Source organism: Lemur catta, chromosome 6 (genome assembly GCF_020740605.2).
Source record: "Lemur catta isolate mLemCat1 chromosome 6, mLemCat1.pri, whole genome shotgun sequence".
NCBI classification, from domain to species: Eukaryota; Metazoa; Chordata; class Mammalia; order Primates; family Lemuridae; genus Lemur; species Lemur catta.
This window is the reverse complement of record NC_059133.1, coordinates 86297834-86320967: the sequence shown is the minus strand read 5'-3', so window position 1 is coordinate 86320967 and position 23134 is coordinate 86297834. Positions and strand designations below refer to the sequence as shown.

The window sequence follows — 23134 nt, the reverse complement described above, 5'->3', positions numbered from 1 at the left end:
CCTGCCTCCCAAGTAGCTGGGACTACAGTACATGCCACTATGCCCAGATAATTTTTATTAAAAAAAATAAAAAAATAATAGTGAGATGGGATCTTGTTATATTGTCCAGGCTGGTCTCAAACTCCAGGCATCAAGCAATCCGCCCACCTTGGCCACCCAAAGTGCTGGGATTACAGGCATGAGCCACCATGCTGGCCTTTTACACCACTTTAATCATTTTTGTCATATCTAAACTATTGTTTACTTATTTTTTATTTTATTTTTAATTGACAAGAAAAAATGCATATAGTTATGGTATACAACATGATATTTTGATACATATATAATTTGGAATGGCTAAATCAAGCTATTTAATGCATGCATTACTTAATATTTTTCTTAATATTCCCTTTTTCTTAATATTCCCTTTTCAGACTTAAAATACTTAACGTTGTCACATTTAATAATATCTAAGGAACCATGGGTTTAATGTTTTTGTATTTTCCCCAAAAATACATTAAAACAAATGCATTTCTACTACTGTGCTAAGCTGTCCCGAGACCACCTGAAACCACCTCACCAGCACCATGAACGCTACGGCATGTCTGCTCTAGGCCTGGGGTGAAATGGGCAAGGTGAGGTCAAATAAAGGGGTCACTTGACACTAAAGATAAGGCTTCAGAGCATGGAGTGGGAGTCAGAGGGTCTGCATTTTAGTTCCCTTCACTGCCTCAAATAAACTTGACAATTATCATTTTGCCTCTCTGTTCCTTATTTCCTTCCTCTGATAACCTGGGATGAAGTGATGTCATCCAGCTCCAAGAATCTGATTTTAATTTTTTGAAATTTCTGAGTAGGAAAGTTACATGAGAGGAGCGTCTAATTAACTCTCAATGGGCCTATAGAAGGCTGCCATTAAGCTCTGCAGAGGTTTGTGTAAAGTAGAGAAAGTTGCACCTGCCAGGTGTTAAAAGGTTTGGTGGCACCTTGAATGACATTTTAATGGGTAACCTCTCTGGGAAGACACAGCCTGGACATAGCATACATGGCTTGACAGAGGGTAGGATGGATTTCATGGACCATTCATTCCTCTCTTGGACTAGGGTCACTTTGCAGTGCTCAAACTGTACAACTGTACTTGGCAAGTCTTGAGCAAGCTCCCTGGTAGAAAAATCCCTATAGGAGAGAATGCTGTATTGCTGGGGTAAGTTTGCTAATTCACTTCTTGCTGTAGCAGCCTCTCTGGACACAAGAGGGCAGGCGTTCTTTAACATGTGTAAGCGAACGACTACTATATGTACTAATGTTTAAGCAGTGATCTTTCATTTAGGAGCAAGACTCTTTATTAAAGAGATTGGAAGATGGAAAAATATAGGTCATCCAGAGTTCTGGAATAAAGAAAAGAAACTGTCTTGCAAATATTATAGTTGAGGAGGCTAATTCTATAGTTTAGAGTTAAAGATAATAAAGAAAAAAAACCAGAGAGGGGACAAAGTTCTGACACATTGCCTTATAAAAGAAACAAATGTTCTTTGACTACGTAAAATTGTATTCCTGCTCTCATCTGTCATTAACAGCTTTGGAAGGCAGATTCTTTGAGATCAGGAAAATGTGACACATTCCTGTGTTGTATGGACAACAGCCTGCAAATAACATTTCATGGTAAACTTCTTGCTGAATTTAATTAAGGAAAAAAAGGGAACATTTTCCAGTTAATAAATCATATTTCAAGCCTTAAAAAAAATCCATTTGAATCACAAAAATAAACTGACCACTACCCCAGATGTCATTTAGACCCATTGCTTAGTACAATCCAGAAAAGTTTACCCTTATCCTATCAAGTGCCTTTATAATGTGCCCATTTGCACCTTGCACGCCTTAGCTGCTCCAAAGCCCAGAGATACAGACCAAACACACTCCTTTCTAGAAGAATAGAATTAATGTTGACCGAGGGTATAAATAATGGGCAATTCAGGGCCCACTGTACAGACCATGACCATAAAAATAGGTTTGCTGTATTTCTTCACCTCTCCTTCTAGCCGTAATCTCTGCAGTGCATTTCCCGTTGACTGTTGTCTGTCTTCCCATCTCTTAAATCTGGGCTGAATTTGGAACTTGCTTCAGCTAACAGAATGTGCCAGGTCTGAGTTTAGGTCTCAAGAGACATTGCACACTTCTGCTCACTCTCGAACCCTTGTAAACAAGCCCAATCTAGCCCGGTCTCTAGGAAGAGAGACCACGTGAGGAGGACCCAGTCATCTCAGCCAACCCCAAATGTGCAAGAGACTCCATCAAGGTCAGCACAGCTGCTTATCCAAGCCGTAGCCAAGCGTGGATGCTGAGACACATAGAAAGAACCACTTAGTTGCCTGTGGACTGAAAAGCAAGAATAATGACATATTGCTTTCAGCCACAAAGCTTTGGGGGTTATTTGTTTATGCGGCCATAACCAACTAATACAACAATAGTAATTCAATGATACTATTTTATATGTTTTGCTCTGAGATATCTTGCTGCCATTTGATTTTAACACAGATAGATGTGACACTTTGGGAACTCTCCTTTCTTTCCCTTTTTAAAGAAGAAAACAAAGTAACAACTTTGGACAACCCCTAGCCTTTCTGCTCAGCTTCCTCCCACCGCTGAGGAGGGACAGTATTGTTGTTTCTCAGACTCATGGAAAGCACCAACCTGCCCTGAGCTGTCTGATTTTTTAAAGCCCGTCTGACAGTTAATGAACGCCTGTCATCCCAGCTACTTGGGAGAATCGCTTGAGCCCGGGACTCCGAGACCAGACCAGCCTAGGTAACACAGCGAGACCCCGTCTCAAAACAAAAACCACAAATACTGCAAATTTTATCAAACACCCACTATGTGCCAAACACTGTGCAATGGTTTCTAGCCCAGAGATCTTATCAGAATTCCCTCAGCTGTGTCAAAAGTCTCGTGCCCGGGCCACCTTCCCTGCCTGTCTACGCTCCCCTCTGAGTCTCCATCAAAACCCCTGCTCTAAGATTGCTGTCTGCAGCGGGAAAATATTCTGCTTGCTCACTCCAAGAAAAGGAAGCCATAGGCTCCCTGCTACCCCGGGACACAAAATCCTACTGCCTTTTCTATCGCTCCCACCTTCCAGAATGATATTCTTTTGCTTCCCCGCCTGCCAGCATCCTAACTGATACCAATCAATTTCAACTTCTCCTTCCAGTGATTATTCGTCAATCAATTCAGTATTTATCGAGCACATTTCTGTCTAATCCTGCAGGAGGAATGTGGTCAATGGAGGAATCTGGCTGCTGTGTACTCAAGCCCTTACTGTGGAATCTGGACACCTTGGAGTGTCCGCATGAGGAATTCATAAGCCTCTCAAAGCTTATGTAAGGTAAACGTAAAGAAAGTGGGTTTGTACTTAATCAGCATTCTGTTATTATCATCCACATCGAAATGAAATTTATTGTTCTTTAATAATAAATTATGTAATTTAGATTATATTAATTGTTTACTTTTTTCTTTCCTATCTAACTCCATAGCATGTAAACTCCACCCAGGAAAGGACTTTTCCTCCCTTGCTTACTGGTGCTTGTTCACTTCAGCACCAAGAAAAAAGTTTGACACACAGTAGGTGCTCAATAAGTAATCGTGAAATCTAAGGGAAAAAGAGAAGACAGCAGTGACTAAGACGTATTGTGCATCTACTATGTGCTGGATACCTTGCTTTAGAAGGATGCATGCTATCATTTGATTTTCTCAAGAAGAGCTTAGATGAACTATTTAAACTATTAAATGCTAATAAACAGCCTTGTCAGGAATGAACCTAAGACCAGCTCCCAACACATGCAGTTTTCACTACCCCACATCGCGACAGATGTAATGGGAACAGATACGCAGTCATGCAAATGGCGACAACACTTACTCCACACACACAAAGGAACAAGTACATTAGAAACAATTAAGATGACTGAGCCACGGCAAGTTGCATGTTGAGACAGGGTGGAGTTGAGGGAAATCACCTTACGACCAGTTAATCTAGAAAAAGTATGGAAAATAAGGTGGGATTTCTGGAAAGACAGAAGGGAGGAAACTTCCTGAACTAGGTGGGGAAAGACAATCATGACAGGTGTGACCTGGCAGAAGACATCAGAGTCCTGGGACGGTGCCAAAGGGGAGATAAAGAATTATTAAAAGGTACTTAAGAAAACAGAAATTAAGTGCTACAAAATCTATCTATAATCCTTTGGAATATGTGCCCTATTTTTGGTTTTAGTTTTTTTTCTTCCCTTGGTTCTACTTTCTAAATGTGAAGGAGAGGAATTCTGGTATGTACTAACTTGTGAACTGTCTGTATACACTTCAGCTTTATGATCAAAGTACCTAAGATCAAAGAGGTAGCATGAAATTCATGAAAGTAATTTTAGTATATTAAAATGTTTACAACATACATTATTAAATAGGCAATTTTATAGTTATAACCTATGGAAATTATCACATTCTGGATTATGAAGACTTGATTAAATTTTCCTAGGGCTTTAGCCTATTCTTTTATCTTTGTGTGCACCTACCTTTGAGTACATAAACTTCAAACAAGAAAAGACTAAGCAAAGTTTTTGCTACCTAGACCACCAGGGCTGTGGTAGTCTCAAAGGATAGGGAATGGGCCCAGTATGCTGGAATCACCTAAGGTGCTTGTTACAGACACCCAAGCCCAGATCCCACAAATGAGAATTTCTACTGATGGCACTTTGAGATTTGCATTTTTAGCAAGCTCCATGGGGAAATTTGAGGAACATTTAAGAGGTACGTATAGGTCTGTGGGGGAGGTGACAGGATACCCGGACATAATGCAAAGTAGGAACACACATATACTTGCTAAGCGCATTCCAGAGAGCCTCACTTAAGATAATTAAGCTTGAAGCGTCCGTGTCATGAGGAACATCATTACTGGAGTCCTCAATTAAACAGGATCCAGCTTTTGTGCCCACACGAGAGCTCCACCCACCTGGCATGCCAGGAGGCCCTTTGAGTTCATGGCTTTTTTAGTTTTAACCATTCAACTTAAAAGCAAACTGAATCATTTCTGGAAAAAAAAAGTGGATATTTATTATCAGATATATTGTGTTTGAACCTAGCCTTCAAAAGTTGAGTTGTGTGACTTATTTAACTTCTCTGAACCTGTTTGTATTTCTTTATTTGAAAAATGCAGATAAAATATCCTCCTTGTTAGGTTTTTATGAAAATTAAATGACATGATACACACCAGATGTTTTTCATAGTGGCAGACACAGAGCCAGGCACATAATAGAGACTAAACACATATCAGGGTGTTTTGTTTTCCTTTTTAATGACAAGTTGAGCGCAAACAAGTTTATAGTAATTTAAAACTTGAGCGCTACCTAATTCCCATAAAGCTAGTCAGGTCCTGTTCATATCATGTATCATCAGGTGACTACAAAGGATTGGCTTCAAGATAGAACTTGAACGCATAGATTTGCATCTGAAGTCCCTTGCTAACAATTCCTGAACATCTTGGATTCCTGTTTGCAAATCCAGGATATGAAAGGAGGGCAGTGTGGGTAGAAAGTAAGGAGGTTACAACGGGAACTGTGATCTCTTAGGCAGCTCTCACCCCTCCTCTCACTCGATTGCCTCTTTTTCCTTCTTGCAGCTCCTGCCACACCCGCATCAGAGTGGGCCACCCATAATCTGTCTGCCTATCGCCTTCCTCTCTGTTCTTCCTACCACTCTCCTTTTTTTCCTTCCTTCTTTTCCTCCTTCTCTTTGTCTTTCCTTCCACAGATACTTATTCAATGACTACACCGTACAGGCTCTGTGCTGGTCCTGGGGGCACAAACATGAATGTGGAATATGGGCTTTGAAGAAATTACTCACAGGGTATCCAGGAAGCTCAAAGGAAGGCTAGCTTGCTCACCCTGAAGGTTAGTAAAAGCTTCTAGAAGGAGCTCTTGTGCTACTTTTTGTTAATATGGAAAGCACTTGGGTGATACATATTAACTGGCAATAAAAATGCTCGCACCAATGGTGAATATTCCGATAATGGCAGCAGGATGAAATTGAGTGATTTCTCCTACAAACAACAGCTGTAAAAACTGTAGATGATCCTGCTTGAGGCCTCAGCCTCTTGGGGAGCATTATTACTGGAATCCTCAACTAAAAGTATTTTTAATAGATTCCAGCTTTTCCTCCCACGTGAGACTTCCACCCGCCTGACATGCCAGGAGGCCCTTTAAAATTACTTAAAACAACTATTTGAAGGTACTAAAAATGACTAAAGGCAGGGAGAAACTGAACATTAGTACAGCATTGTTAAGAATGAGCATGAGCCTTCCTTGCTTGCCTACACCCCAACACCCCATTGTAGACTGAATTGTGTTCTCCCAAAATTCGTATGTTGCAGTCTTAAGCCCCAGTACCTGAGAATGTGACCGTATTTGGAGACAGGGCCTTAACAAAGTCAATTAAGGTTAACTGAGGTCATATGGGTAATCTTTAATCCAATATAACTGGTGTCCGTATGAGAGGAGGAAGATATGCCAGGTATGTGCACACACAGGAAAGGCCATGTTGAGGACACAGTGAGAAGGTGGCCATCTGCAAGCCAAAAGGAGAGGCCTCAGGATAAACCAAACCTGCCAGCAACTTGGTCTTGAACTTACAGCTTCCAGAACTGTGAGAAAATAAATTTATGTTGTTATAGTATAGTTATTACAGTGTACTGTTTTTCAAATCCAAATTTCAACCAAAATTAGTAGACTATATACTGAAAGAAACAGGAAAGCCTGACCGTGTTTTAAGTGACACTTAAGAAAGTCTTTAGAAACTGTTTTCAAGTAGCCTAGATGTTGGATTTAGCAGACAGACACCAGTTTTCAAAAAGAAAACATGGCATTAAGAGTTACCAGAGAGAGGATCTCAACATAAAATTGGAAACTAAAGAAAGAGCAAAATGGAAATTCTAGACCTGAAAAGTACAATAACCGAAATGAGATATTCACTGCGTAGTTCAACAGTAAATTTGAGATGGCAGAAGAAGGAATCAGAAAACCTGAAGACACATCAGTGGAAATCATCCAATCTGAAGAACAGAGAGAATAAACACTAAATAAAAATTTACAAAGCCCCAAAGACTTATGCAAAAATATTTATCATCTGAGAGATAAGGAAGTGGAATCCCAGAGGGAAAGGAGACAGAAAAGGTGATGGAAAAAATATGTGAAGCTATAACTGCTGAAAAATCCTTAAATTTAATGAAAAACATTAATTTACAGATCCTAATGCACAACAAACCCAAAGCAGAATCAACAGCAAGAAAACCCGGAGTTAGCTCACCAAAGTCAAAGATAAAAATCTAAATGCAGGAAAAATTGCAATTAGAGGAGAAAATGGTATAATTAACAGCTTACTTCTCAAACACACACACATTTCTTGTTTTAATTTTTTTTAAATAAAAAATTTAATACCATATTGTTGTATTAACAACATATATGGATGCAATATAGAGATGATTACAATAGCACAAAGGATGGGAGGTACTAAACGGAACTATTTCCATTGCGAAGTTCCTATATTTTTTAGTAGACATAATTAAATGTTAATTTGATATAAATTGGGATAAGTTAAAGATGCATATTACAATCCTAGAACAAGTAATAAAAACCAATGCAAACAAATGTAGCTATAAAGCCAACTGGAGTATTAAAATAAAGAATATTTTGTTAGAATTCTTGTGTTAAAATGTTTAATACAAAAGAAGACAGGAAAGGAGGAACAGAGAAACAAAACAGAGATGAAATAAACTAAATAGAGAAATAGCAACCCAAAGATATAAATATTTACATTAAATGTAAATGGACTAAAGATTTCCATCAAAAGTCAGAGATCATCAAACCTGATTAAAATAAAAAAAGCACAACCCACCAATTTGCTGTCTGCAAAAGACTGGCATTAAACACAAAGACACAAATAGTTTGAAAGTATTTAATAAATAGGTAGAAAAAGTAGAAGATGCTAATGATAAGCATAAGAAAGCTGGAGTGGCTATATTAATATCAAACAATATAGACTTTAAGACAAGGAGCTGTACTAGAGACAAAAAGAGACATTTCATAATGATAAAAATGTCAGTATAATAAGAACATATAATACTTATAAATATATAAGTGCTGAATGACAGAGCATCAAAATGTATGAAGCAAAACTTTCAGAAATGAAATGAGAAATAGACCAATTAACAATTACAGTGGGAGTTATGAATAATCCTTTCTTAGTAACTAATAGAACAAGTAGACAGATAATCAATAGAAGACTTGAATCACACTATTAATTGACTTGGTCTGATTGACTTTACAGAACAGTGCACCCAAAAATATAAGAATTTGCACTCTTTTCTACAGCGTATGGAATATTCATTGCAATAGACCCATACTAGGCAATAAAACAGGTCTTAATAAAGTTAAAAAACTTGAAATTATACAGAGTATTCTCTCTGACCACAACAGAATAAATTAGAAAATGGAATTAAATTAGAAAACAATGATAGAAAGATGTCAAAAATCTCTAAATTTTTGGAAATTACACAACACACTTCCAAATAAGCTATGGATCAAAGAAATCATGTGATAAATTAGAAAATATTCTAAATTGAATTAAAATGAAAACAAAACATATCAAAATTTGTCACATGCACTGAAGGCAGTGCTTAAGTGGGAGGGAAATTTATAGTTTTATTTATTTATAGTAGAAAGAGATCAAAATGAATTATCTAAGCTTCTACCTGAAGAAGCTAGAAAAAAATTGCAAATTAAACATAAAGTAGAAGAAAGAAAATAATAACAATAAAAATGAAATTAGTGAAGAAGAAACATGGAAAATGGAAAAAAAAATCAATGGAACTAATATCTAGTTCTTCAAAAATGCCAGTAAAATCAATATAGTTCTAGCTAGAGTGGTCAAGAAAAAAGAATGATGACATAATATCATTAATGATACAGGGGACTTTACAGATCTACCAACATTAAGAGCTTAAGAAAAATATTATAAATAACTTCATGTTAATAAATGATAACTTAGAAGGAATGGATAAATTCCTTGAAAGACACAAATTTTCAAAATTGACTCAAGAAGAATTAGAAAACTGGAATAGTCCTGTGTCAATGAAAGAAATTAAATTTATAATTAAATTAAATTTATTTTCAACAAATACAACTCCATATCCAGATGGCTTCACTGGTGAATTCCATTAAATATTTAAAGAAGAAAATAATACCAATCTTATATAAACTTTTTAAGAAAACTTAGGAGGAAGAAATAATTCCAAATTTAGAATATAAAGATAAGCTTACCTTGATACCAAAACCATCAGAAGAGAAGGAAACTACAAATCAATATCTCTCATGAATATAGATAAAAAATTCTTAACAAAATGTTAGTAAATTGAATCAAAAGATAAATAAAAAGAATAATATATTGTGACTACATGAGGGTTAACCCAGGAATGCCAAGTTGGCTTTAACATGTGATAATCAATCAATATAACTCATCATATTAATGAAGGGGAAAAGTCATATGATCCTTTCAGTAGATGCTAAGAAAGAATTTGGCAAAAGGCAACACTCTTTTATTGATAAAAACATTAAGCAAAGTACAAAGAGAAGGGACAGTCCTTAACACTATAAACATTACAACATTATAAAAATCATCTCCCAAAATGCTACCCATAACATCATACTTAATGGCGAAAGACCGAATACTTTTCACTGAAGATCAGGAATTGGGCAGGATTTCCATGCCCATCACTTGTAGTCTACATTATTCTGGAGGTCTTGTGCAGTGTAATTGTGCAAGAAAACAATCAAAGACATACGAGGAAAGGAAGAAGCAAAACCGTCTTTATTCAGAGATGACATGATTATGTATATAGAAAATCCCAAAGAATCTACAAAAAAGCTATTAGAACTGATGAATGAATTTAGAAAGATCACAGAATAATAATATACCAAAAAAAATCATCTTTCTATATTGTGGTAGTTTTACATTTTCCATAAATTCTTTGACACGCTTCTCTTTAAAAGGTGGATCCTAATTCCCTTTCCTGGAATGTGGGCTGGTCATAGTACCTTGCTTCTAATGAACAGAATCTGGTGGAAGTGACAATGTGTGACTTTTGAGGCGAGGTCACAATAGGCATTACTGTTTCTGCTTTGTTCTTTTGGATCACTTGGTTCGGAGGAAGCCAGACACCTTGTCATGAGGATACTCAAGCAGTTCTGAGGAGAGGCCCAAGTGGAGAGGAACCAATTTGCCAGCGCTACTTTGTCGACTATGTAAGTGAGTCCCCTTGGAAGTGCATCCTCCATTTCAGTTAAGCTATCAAAGATCGGCCTTCAGTCTTTGAGTCTTCCAGCTGAGGCCTCAGACAGAGTAGAGTAGAGACAAATTCTCCTCCCTGTGCCCTCTCTAAATTCCTGATCCACAGAAATCATGAGTTACTAAATAATTATTGTTGTTTTTAGCCACTAACTTTTGGAGTAATTTGTTACATAGCAATGGATAACTAATACATATATACAAGCAATGAACAGTTGGAAAAAAAGAATAAAAAAACCCAATTTTGATTACAGTAGCATCAAAAATTAGGATTCAACTTAATAAAAGGTATGTAAGACCTGTATGTAAGACCTACAAAACATTGCTCAAATTAAAGAAGACTTAAATAAATAGAGAAATAGACCATATTCATGGATTGGAAGACACAATGCTGTGACCATGTCAGTTTTCTCTGAATTGATTAAAACCAGCAGATCTTTGTGCTGAGGTCTTCATGCAGTGGCATTGGCTATCTTTTTAGTGCCATCATTTCCTACATGATTGCTTTGTCTTACTTTCTTGATTCTTGACTTGCATTGCCAAAATCAATACTTGGTTGGTGATGGCTAGCGCAAGGCTTTTATATTCCTCAGCCTTATCAGCCGCTAGGCAAGAGAGACCATGGCTATTCAAAACCCTTCTTGTTAGGAACAGAAAGCTTCTAGAACAAGGCTGTCCAGGGCCACCTTCCTTAGGGTATCCAGTGCCTCTGGTAAGTTTTTTTTTTTTGCAGGCCCCTGCTTATATAAACAATTTGATTAAAAAGTACACTACAAAATTCACAGGTCTATGTGAGGTATAGTGATTTATCATTGAAGATTTAGAATAATGGGCAAAGAAAGGTACTTATTTGTCTATTGTCCAATCCGTGCATGTAAAGATTATTTATAGTGTCTAAGGTACCATCTCTTTGTAGTCTTTATCATCAATTGCATTCATTGTTCCTGGCTAATTTCCTACCTCTGTCATGAGACAAAGATAGCAATACTGTTACTACTTAAAAAGGCCATGACTCTTTGGAATCTGTTTGTATCAGAACAACACAGATCTCTTTGCCTCTGCAGTTCCCTAACTCCATTGGCTTAATGACCCTGCAGTATCTCTCATGCAGCCTGTGAAGACTGACTTCCAATGACCCATGGATTTTTGCTGCCCTTTGTGAACGGTGACTGCGAATGCAAGTCTTACTCATAGTGTTAAAAAAATGTGAATAATCTATTTTCTGGCCACTAATGTTAACATTTGGAATTTTACAGTGTAAACGTAGATGAACATATTTTCCAACCATGTCTGCTCTTGGACTCTTCAGGCTAATAACTGCCTCCCTAGAATGTGATCTCTTTTCATGCTGACCACTCCCCCACCCTCCATACACCAGCACCAGTGGGCAGGGACGGCTCTTCTGCAAGAGCTGTCCCAATTGCATGAGGAAAATCTACCTGACCCATGATTGTAGGATGTCGCCTCATCCACTGGTGGCAAGAGATCTGCTGCAAAGGCTCATTTATGTTGTGGAGCGAGGTTCTCAGAAGGCCTTGGAGGGGCCAGGACTAGCGCACCCTGAGGACTGCCTAACACCTGGTGCAGAGCCTGCAGGGGCGAGGGGGCCACCACAGGAGCCAGCAGAGAGCTCACAGGGTAGAGCTGGCTCTACTGTCCTCCCCTGCTGCCCTCAGGTGCTACAGAAGGGAGGTGGCACCGCACTGGGAGCAGACAGGAGGAAGCTGACACAGCGCCCGTGTACCTGCTGAAGCCCAGGGCTGAGAGGTGATTTTGGTAGCTTAGAGCCCTGAACACACACTCTGTCTGACATGAGAGTCACCTCAAATCATCATGTTACCACCATTCTGACAGCTCAGTCACCCACTGTCCTACAAACAATATGCCGTGAGTGCCAGCTGAAGGGCTCTGCTCGCTGGTCCCAGGGTGTGGGCTCGAGTCCCAGAGCTCATCGTGGCATCTTGTGGAACCACATGTGAGCAGGGCTGAAGGGGAAGAGCCCCCAGAAAGGGAGATATGGGACAAGGGCCCATGTAGGTCCCTTCCTGGGCTCAGAGAGGCTGACCTGGATGGCTCTGCCAACCCTGGTCAGTCTCAGGCACTGGAAGGGGGGTTGGAAATCTTCTAGAAAGAAGCTTCCTAAACTAATGCACAAGGGATGCAGGTCAGAGTCAGGACACCCAGCACTGCCAGCCCGGCCTGTGTCAGGGCGCTGGCGGGGACTAAGGCAATTTTTCGAGGAAGGCATTTCAAAGCTGGGTGGGAGGGAAGATCCCGTGCCCAGACCTAAGGGTGGTACTGGGGTCATCAGCACCTGGTGCACTTCCGTGTACTTCTGACTTTCTTGGGGCATTGCACGTTAGCCTCTTCAGGTGAAATAATTTCTCCATGGGTGAGGGAAATTTCTATCCTGTTTTTTTAGAACAGGCTAAAGAAGAGCAAACCTGTTAAGCAACTAAGTCACCTTAAATCCTTTCCAGATTAATAGGAATTAATCTGTTTTCTTGACAGATAACCACCTCTATTTTTATGGAGTTAACTGAGGCTCTGGTTTACGCTGAGCATGAGCTTGGCTTGGAGGAGTCTGGATGTACCAGAGGCGGCAGAGCCTTGTGTAATGTTGATGATGCGTGTGAAGGATTACTGTTGCTCCTTCTGTTCTCTGCTGAAGTACCACTCTGAGAGTGTCCTTCCGACAATTCTTATTTGGTAATCATCCCTCAAAGATTCTTGCTAGGACAACAGGAGAACACAGAAAGTTGTGTTGTGCTACAGCAACTCAGCAGTCATTTTTGACATTTTGCTTTCTTCTTCTCCCATCCATACATGACTGGCCATTTACAAAACATTGTGGTGATTTGAGTTACCTGGATTATTGAAGCAGCCTTCTAAATATTCTTTGGGCAGCCTCTCCTGTCCTCCTCCTCTAAGGGGCCAGACAATTCCACGATGGAAATCTATTCATGTCCCTTCCACCTGTCACATTAGTGGTCTTGTGTTCCTCTTCACACTTTCTCTTGGCTACATACTGTTTGTTCCACATGGAACATTCTATCGCCACCTTATCCCCATTGGCTTGGCTACATTATCTTGCCTTTTGTGTCTTGACCTAAGTCCTACTTTCTCTTAGATATCTCAACATCCCCAGACTAGTCTTCTCTATTACTACAAATCACACTTTAATATTGTTGCTCTTTTATTGGTCTCTAATTCTCACCAGAATGCAAATCTTGTACAAGTGGGGATTATGTCTGTCCTGCTCCACAACATACATCCTTTGCCCAGTACGACGATTTAGCAGGAAATTGTTGGTGAATCAATAAATTGTACAATGTTTACAACTTTATGGAGCAAGCATTCTATTAATACTAGCCTCGTTTTATAGATGAGGAAACTGAGGTTCAAAGCAGTCGGACTTTATATGTTGGAAAACAGTTTATCAAATGTCCAAGCTCTTCCTTTTTCCTTCCTAGAAACTTCACAAAAACCATAAAATGTCATGTCTTAAAGCTTTCATGTTTTTCATGGCAATCATCTTGATGATCACTTCAAAAATTTGGCAGGAAAGCCATGCTGTATGTAAAAGTACAGACAGCGCATGTGAGAGCTTCAGAATCATGTTTCTTTAGTACGATGGTAGCTGTAATAGCCCAGTTACCATCATCTTTAGTATGAGCCTGAGCTGAGTCATGAATGTTTCATGACTTGATCTGTGTGTTCTGACTCAGGAATTCTTCTTTTGTTGTTGTTTTTTGATTTTCATCTTACTTTTATTTAATTTGAATATCAATATAAAGCTGCTATCTTAACACAAGGTATTTGCTTAATTCCTAATTAGCTTCAGTTGCATCCTCTTTTTCTCAACTTCATTGGGGTATAATTAACAAATAAAAATGGTATACATTCAAGGTTTATGTGATGTTTTGAGACACGTATACATTGTGAAATGATTATCACAATCCAGCTAATTAACATATCCATCACCTCACAGAGTTACATTTTGTGTGGTGAGAATACTTAAGATCTACTCTTTCAGCAAATTTCAAAAACACAATATGTCATTATTAACTATTGACTTGGGAATTCTTAACATCCTTGCCCAGATCATGAAGAGCCTCCAGGCTCCGCCCCCTTCCATACATAAATAACTCCACTCTCGCAATTCCCTCAATCTACCCTGGCACTCCTCCACCAGAGAAAAACAAAGAAGCCACCCAGCTTTGTTGGGGGATCAACAGCTCACGTGGCATGAACTGCACAGCAAAGCATAGTTCCACGTGTGGGAGGAATCCAGTGTGGCTGACCCCTTAGTCAGTTTGTGATACAAATAAGACTCTACATGCTTTTCCTGTTTTCTGTTGAGAGCAAAGCTTTCCAGTTAGAGAAAATAGGAATCACAGTGTTCCACCAGTTCCTGTAAAAACACCTTGAGGTAGGAAAGTGTCTTTTGTTCTCTTGCAGTTTCAATTGCTCTAAAAAGCTCTCTATTTTATCCACGTTATCTATCTATGTATCTATTCTGGAAAGATATCTATGCAAATGTTAACAGGGTCCTAAGTTTCATAGGAAAATCCCCCCCCCAACATCCTCCACCACTACCTCTAGTATCCAGGATTGTAAAGACTACTGAAGGATGTCATATTCCACAGACATTTCAAAGCAGAACATTGGATTTTATCGCAAATAAGAGGAAGAGGAATAATTTTTGACTGGTCTCCGTCTTTTACTATCCTTAAATGTATGTCTAATGGGATGTAAAAGAATCAAAGCACAGTCTAACTCAGAGAGGGGAGTCTCCAAACCCCTTCAATGCTAAAATAATTACACAAACTAAGACAAAGATGAAATCGAAGTAATGTCAAAGGAAAGAGCAGGTCACAAGGACCGAAAAATATTGGGTCACACCTCTGGTAGTATTTCTAATAGAGGGGTATTAATACTATCAGGGCAGTAATATCAGAAAGGCCAATCCTACTCTAACAGAGGTAGATAGGTGTGACAAGTGTTTGGTATAACCACCCCACACATTATAGACATGTAATTAAAGGTCACCATTGTCCACATTGCTTCTGTGTTGGACTGTCAGATGTTTGCTAAGTGCTTTCACCTTGCCTTTTGTCCATGACTTTTCCTGAGCAGGTTGCAAACCAGCAACTGGGGACACGGGGAGCAATTCTAGCTAGCAGACATACTTTGTTGGGTTCACACAGTGGGTTTTGTTTTTTAAATCCATTGTTCTATCTTAAGAAGTTGGAGGATCTGGAAACCCTGGTCTCCACATTCCTGGAGAAGGACAGTCTGTGGACGCTGAGTCTTTGCCTCCTTTAGATGGGGTCATGTGTTTGCTACAGTGGTTTCCACTTTCTGTTTTCTTATACCAGTCCTGCTTCATTCATTTACATCACCTGCCTGTCTCCTTTAGGCACAAGAGTTTGCAACTGCTGCTCTACAGACACTGTCCTCCCCTCCATCTCTACCTGTTCAAATTCTACCCATTGTTCGTGGTCCATCTCGAATATCAGCCTCTTTTCTTTCCCTCACAATCAGGTGTGAGTTCTCCCTCTTTGGAATATCCATAACATTTGTTACATATCTTTTATAGCATATACAGTATCCAGTGATATTATTATTTTTATTTGTATTGTACTTATCTTGTTCTCCTGACTATAGCATAAGGTTTACAAAGCTTACACGTTCATCAATCCATTCATTTCACTATTTATGAAGTACTAGGTGCCACACACTGGGTTAAGTGCTGTGGATATTAAAGGGAATAGGAGGAAACAAGTATAGGCCCTCAAGGAGATAAATGAGTGCAGAATCTGTTGTGCTTTTCTCTGCATCCACTGCAGAGCTTAGGAAAGTGTCTTGTACTTAATAAATACTCAAGTTGACATTTGTTGAAGTGAATTTAGATGTATCCATTTACAAAGTGTCTTCTATTTGGCAACTCCATTAACCTGGTTTATGTCATTCTATTAAAGTATTAGAACTATATTTCTTCAAAAAAGCACTCTAAAAATCAGAATTTTCATTGATGTGTACTAACCACTAAACATTCCTTCTCCCATTCCAGTTACCTCTGAATCACCAAGGCTTTATCTTGAAATAGCACTCAAAATATTCAGATGTCCCTCTAAATTTATTTACCTGGGTAACTGCTGAAAGAGAGGCGACTACTGCTGGTGTCCTTATCCTTGATGTTGAAGTCCCAGTGTTTATATATTCTGAGCATGGCTGCGTATGTGTACCAGCTTGAGTGGGCAAAATAGATGTTCTCAAATCCAGGAAGAACCTATAGCCATAGTGGATGACACAGAGGTACACAGATAACTGACTACAGTTGTAAGGGTAGGAGGCAAACAGGGATTGTGTCAATTCAGGTAAGTCCTTATGGCTATACTTGGTGCTGAAAAATATGGCTCAGGAATCCAAGATTGACCTTTAATGTGCACAAAACAGACTCTTCTTTCTAACATCCAGAATGGAAGATTCTAGAAGGTGATAGTGGCAGGTGCATACAGCATGGGAGGAACGGTGGAAGAAACAGAGGTAACATTAGGCACTTCCAATTCCCTCCATCAGAGTTCCTTTCAGTCCTTAACTCTTACCACAAAGGAACCCATGAGCTGATACACAGCTATAGCCAGGGTTGACGAGATGTTGCCATACTTGAGTGATATATAGAAAAAGTCTGTGTGAACCAGAACAAGGAAAAAGGAGCTGGTATGTCTTACCTTAATAAGAGCAGAGCAATGTCCCATGTCCCATCTCTTAAAAAACTTCAGACTTATGTTTTTTGTGGGAGAGAGTGAGGGAATTAGATCCAATAGATCTCCAACAGCATTCAGGAACTGAATCTGGAACGGGGTCATGGGCTGGGAAAAGACAAAGGCTGCATTTAACATTGATTGGTGACAGATGTCATTCTCTGTTTTTCCTCTTGTTAGGGATTCATTAAATAATTCCCTTGTGAATTATGTAACAGATAATGTAGCAGATGTCTCTAACGTAACAGATGTACTAGATTTTAGTTCAGCTTGTAAAGTAATTTTATGGCTTTATAGTTTAGAAAAGATGCTTTAGCATGTTTTGATAGCCACAGATTTGGGGAGCAGCTCCTTAGTAAAACAAACAGAGCTTTCTGTTTGCATTCTTCTACCGCAGGGTTTCTCAACCTTGGCGAGACTGATAGTTTGAGCCAGATAATTCTTTCTTTTGGATAAATCTTTCTATAGGATGTTTAGCAGTATCCCTGGCCTCTCCCTTCTATCTGTCAGTATAAAATACACTACCATTTGTGACAACCAAAAACGTCTCCAGATATTGCCAAATGTCAACTGGAGAGAAATCACCCCTAGATGAGAAACACTACTTTACTGCAAAAACAGTCAACTGAGATGCTTTTGATTTTGATTGTGTGCTTAATATAGGACCATCTGACTAGGCAGCATTAACCCTGAAGGAATTATCAGATTATACTTGAACATGAACTTTGTGCTAACTGGAGGGCCCTGCTCTACCAAGATTCAAGCTACCAGAATAGCTCAGGGCTAGGCATCTACACATTTTTTTTAAATTTTTCATTATTATGGGTACATAATAGTATATACAAATTGGTTTTTAGGTAGAGGTGCTGAGACGACAAACACAAATGACATTTTAACCAAAAAACAAAAGCAAAAAACTCAATCCAATTTTTATTTATACAAATATTCTCTTAGTTTTGTTTTTTCAATAAGATATACATTCATTATTCAAGATTTAAGAAATTATAACAAGCTCTATAGTAGAACGTCTCCTCCCCTTCCTGTTCTTCATTTGCTCACATCCCACCCTGTCTCCAGTTTACCACTTTCACTGTTTTTTTGCATGTATCTCTAAAGTTTTCTAAATGTCTCGTAAATATAATTTTTAAAACATAAATGGTACTGTATTATGTGCACTGTTCCTCACCTTGATTTTTTTCCTCTTAATATTTTTCAGTTAATATCTTGGGCATCTTTCCATGTTAGATGTAAAAATCTTCCTCACTCTTTTAAGCAGCATTCCAACATATGGATGTATTATAATTTTTTTTAACCAACATTTTGTTGATGGTTTTTAAGTGGCTTCTAGCCTTTTGCTATTATAAACAGTGCCGCAATAATTAATCCTGGACACACAATGTTGCATGTGTGTGAGTCTATGTGTAGGAAAAATTCCTGGAAGTGATTTTGATTTTAATAGACACTGCCAAATTGTCCCCACAGGAGTTGTTTCAATTACACTCTTTCATAATAAACCACATACTAAACATGTAGCTTATTCCCAGTCTGATAGGTGCAACACAGTATCCCAATGTAATTTACACTTGCACTTTTTCTGTTAAGAGTAAGGCTGAACATATCTTTAAAAACCTTTGGGTTTGTTTTTTGTAAACTGTTTATATGCTTTATTTTTCTATTAGCTTGTTCTTTTTTCTATTGACTTTTAGGAGCTCTTTAAGTATTAGGGAGATTAGCTCTTTGTTTCTGTGTTGAAAATATTTTTTTTTAGTTTATAAGTTACCTTAATTTAAAAAATTAAGAATGATATCATACATGTGAAAGAATAAAGATATACACACAATTTAAGGAAAAATAATAAAAATAAACACCTGTGTACTCATCTGATATTTTAAGAAATAGAACATTAGCAGAGCCCTAGAGATCTGCCATCTCATCTCCCTCCTTCCTTATCAGCGGTAACAATTGTGCTAAATTTTGTGTTACTCATTACCTGCTTCTCTATTATTTTATCATCTATATATGAATCCCCAAACAATACTTTTTAAAAAATATGCCTATTTTTGAATTTGTGCAAACAGAATCATACTGTGTGCATTCTTTTGTGACATACTTGTTTCACTTCAGTTTTTTTTTACATTTAACAATGTGTGGAAATTGTTCATTCATTTTCATTGCTATATGACATTCCATTGTGTGAATATCTATATAGTATTACAATATACTTATGATGAGGATTTGAGATGTTTCCAGTTCACAACAAAACAATGCTACTGTGAACTTTTATATACATGGACCGCAAGTACAAGAGTGTCTCTAATCTCTTGGTGGAATTGCTATGCTGCAGAATATGCATTGTCTTCAAATGTTTCAAGGAATGTCAATTTTTTCTCCAAAGTGGTTATAATAATTTACTCCAGCAGCAACTGAGGTTTCCTAATTATGGCATGTAATAGGATCTCATTGAGGTTTTAGTATGCATTTCCTTAAAATTGAGCATTTCTTCACATGTTTATGGGTCATTGCATTTCCTCTTCTGTGAAATTCCTATTGATGTTTTTTTGCCCATTGCCCATTTTACTACTGGGTGTTTTCTGTTTCTATAATTTATTTGCTGATGTTCTATATGTATTTAGATATGAAGCCTTTATTAGTTAAAAATATTACAAATACCTCTTCTTGGTTTGTACCTTATATTTTCACTCTCTATATGATGTCTTTGATAAAAAGAAATTCTTCAATTTAATTAGCTGAATTTATCCATCTTTTTCTTCAGGGTTAGTGCTTTTGTGTCTTAACACATTGTTACCTGCCTTAAGTCATATTCTCCTAGGAAATGATCAATGCTGCTGGGTTTTCATTACTCCTAGGCCTTTTCAGGAGACAAAGCAAGGAAATACGTATTATTAGAGGAAGCTAAGAGTAATGATTTCCTACCTGTATTTCAATCTTAAAAACCACAGTGTCTTTACTTCATTGACTTTTCCTATGCTTTAAATCCTGGCTAACATAATTACTTATTTGCTTTATTTTACTATATCTATCTATTCATCCAACTCTATCAAATTTCAAAATAGCAATACCAATATTATTACTCAAGTGAGATTACTGCATACAGTTTAAGGAGTTTTTGTATGTTTGTTTTGTTTTGTTTTTTTGGTAGTTCTTCTTATCCTTAGGATCGATCCCACTAAGGATGTACAGCAATAACTGTTTTAATGTTATTTGAAATTTGTTCTCTGTGTGGTTATGCCATCAATGTGTTATATAATTAAATATGTTTTTGTCAATTTGTTTTCAGTTTTTAGGGATTGCTTTCTTCTTTTGTGACTTAATTGTGTTTTATAATTATGAACAGCATTTACATGGTTCTCAGGTCAAATCTGTCAAGCAAGGTACAGTCAGAGAAATGTGGCTTTCGGTCCCCTCCACTTTGTTTGATTCCTTCTTTTTAGGCAATTATTTATGTTTTAGTTTTGGATTTTAATTCCATTATTGCTGTTTGCTCTTGAAAAAACAAGCAAATCTATCTATCAATCTTTATTTTCCTTTCTTATGCAAAAAGTAGATCACAATACACCCTCTTCACCTTATTTTTTAACTCTTAGTAACAAATCACAAAGGTCACTCCTCAACAATATGTGGAAATCTATCTCATTGCTTTTCACAGCTACATCAATTGTGCAGCCAGTCCTCTGCGTATTTGGCTATTTTCAGGTTCTTGCTAGTACTAATTCTCTGCAAATGAATAGGCCTGCACATATGCCATGTCGTATTTTTGCCAGTGTACCTCTGTGATAATACTAGAAATGGTATTACTAGGTGAAAGGGTAAATGAATATATGAGTTTCATACAGACTGCCAAAATTCTTGTCCATAGTAGATGTACCATTTTGCATTTGCACCAGTATTTTAGGAAAGTGCTTTTTTTCCCCATAACTTTGCCAACGGAGTACACTTTCACAGTTTGGAATTTTTGCCTAATTGATAAGTGAGAAAGTATTCATTTATTTAGGTTTTAATTTGCATTTCTAGTCTCATGAGCAAAGCTGAACTCATATGATTAAAAATTTATAATTTTATATAGACAAAAGCATTGCTTTTCTGTGAACTGTTTTTTTTTTTTTTACATATTGCCCAGTATATGTATATTATATCCAGTGAGCAAAATATCCATAATTTTTGAAAATATATCAAATAGCACCTTGGAACCCTCAATGGTTCAGTAAAGCTTTTCCCCCAAATTATGATGTGTGTGTTTGTGTGTGTGTATGTGTTTATGTGAATGTTGTGGAATGTGAGGAACACAGAACTTGTACACTCAGACATTTTGTCTCAATGAGCATATAGTCTAAAACACTAGCTTTGACAGGTTAGTTAAATAGACAGTACCTTCATATCACCTACTCCTGAGCACAGTTACTATGGAAGATTGAAACCACAGAACCAAGTTGTTTTATTGGTATGTTGAGCTTGGATTTTGTGTCAGACGGTGAGTTAGATGCTATAATATGATAGATATGAGAGTGCTTGTCCACAAGGAATTTATACTCTAGTCCTGCTTTGATCTGCTTTTAAATTGGATTGTTATTTTAAAGACGATTTGCAATATTATTGTCATACCGTATAAATTCAGAGCAGCTTCTTAAAAATCTTACCTTTGTCCCTTCTAATATAGCTCTCTTCATTGCCCCTACATGTAGTCCATCGAGTTGTGCCATAACGTAGCCTGTATGTCTCCAAAATGAGTTATCCTTGTATTGTTTGATGTTGTTCCGGGTCCACTCATCTTGCTTCCTGGAATAGAAATTGTATTTGTACTAGAGGTCTCAGCGGTTGCTCATCCAAAGCTGACTAAAACCAGGCATTTAGAGATTATATACCCACTTACGCTAGTCTAATTTAAATTCTAGGTCTTGTAAGTTACAGTTACTCAAGGATGTCAGAGAAAATCCTAAGTGATTTTTAACTTCTCCCTAGGACTATCTAGCTTCTCCTGTGCTCTATCTAAAGCCAAAACAATAGTGTGGTATTTACCAACCTGTGATACTGAGACATAAAAATGACAAGGATAGACCATCCAAATGCATTTCATATAAAACCATAATGTCTCACTAGGTCAATAAAGATAAGCTGATTAACTTTATTTTGGTATGCAGAAGTGGCAAAGTTAAACAATAGGGAAAAAACTCCTTGCAGGGCATGGTGGCTCACTCCTGTAATTCTAGCACTCTGTGAGGCTGAGGCAGGAGGATCGCTTGAGCTCAGGAGTTCGAGACCAGCCTGAGCAAGAGCGAGATCCCCATCTCTGAAACAAAACAAAACAAAAAAACTCCTAAGGAAAAGATGGTTTATAATTGTTCATATTTCTGTCAGGTCATTTTTATAGCTTATGGTTCATTCCATTTCAGTCATTATTAATAACTGCCTCAACGCCTCTGTCCCACCCATGCTTAGCTAAAAAGTCTTATTTTTTCATTGTCCTTTCATTTTGTATTCTTTCTGTTCTCTGCACTTTCTATGAGATGATTTAATATAACTTTGTATACTGAAGGCTATTTTTGATTTGTTTGGGCTCTCTCTAGATCAGTCTCAGAATAATGTTCTTCAGTGTCATTGCTTCATGGGATCCAACCCAGTGGCTTGTAAGTGATGCTCTGCAGGACTTTCAGCATTTCACGAAGAGGTTGCTTAGCACATGATTGAAGAGCCAAACCTTTCTGTCTCCAAAGTGAAACACATATAAAATTTTAGTCTTCAGAAAACTTTCTTTAGATGGAAATATTCTCAGAGAGTCTTAAGGATTATGACTTTAGATATTAGCTAACACCCCAGCTAGGATTAGTCACTAGGCCCATGAAAAGAACACACCTTAAAGAGGGAGAAGAAGTGATCCTTGCAAGAGGGAGAGGGGTCTCCATGTGGAAGGGATCCAGGGATTTAACTTTGCCTGCTTTTGCATTGATGGTGTAGCATTTGAAAATATGATCTTCAACCTGACCTTTGAAAGA

The 23134-nt window shown here is 37.8% G+C and overlaps 1 protein-coding gene across 2 annotated transcripts in view; it reads right to left on the bottom strand.

Annotated features, from left to right (window-relative positions):
- Nucleotides 1–23134, bottom strand: part of PLBD1 (phospholipase B domain containing 1) — a 53717-nt gene that overhangs the window by 6548 nt on the left and 24035 nt on the right. For both annotated transcript variants that reach the window (XM_045554289.1, XM_045554288.1), the window contains 3 exons: nt 21782–21920; nt 17094–17234; nt 16507–16651 (listed from right to left, as the gene is read on the bottom strand). In XM_045554289.1, the coding sequence (XP_045410245.1) occupies nt 16507–16651; nt 17094–17234; nt 21782–21920 (425 nt within the window). The remainder of the gene's footprint in view (nt 1–16506; nt 16652–17093; nt 17235–21781; nt 21921–23134) is intronic.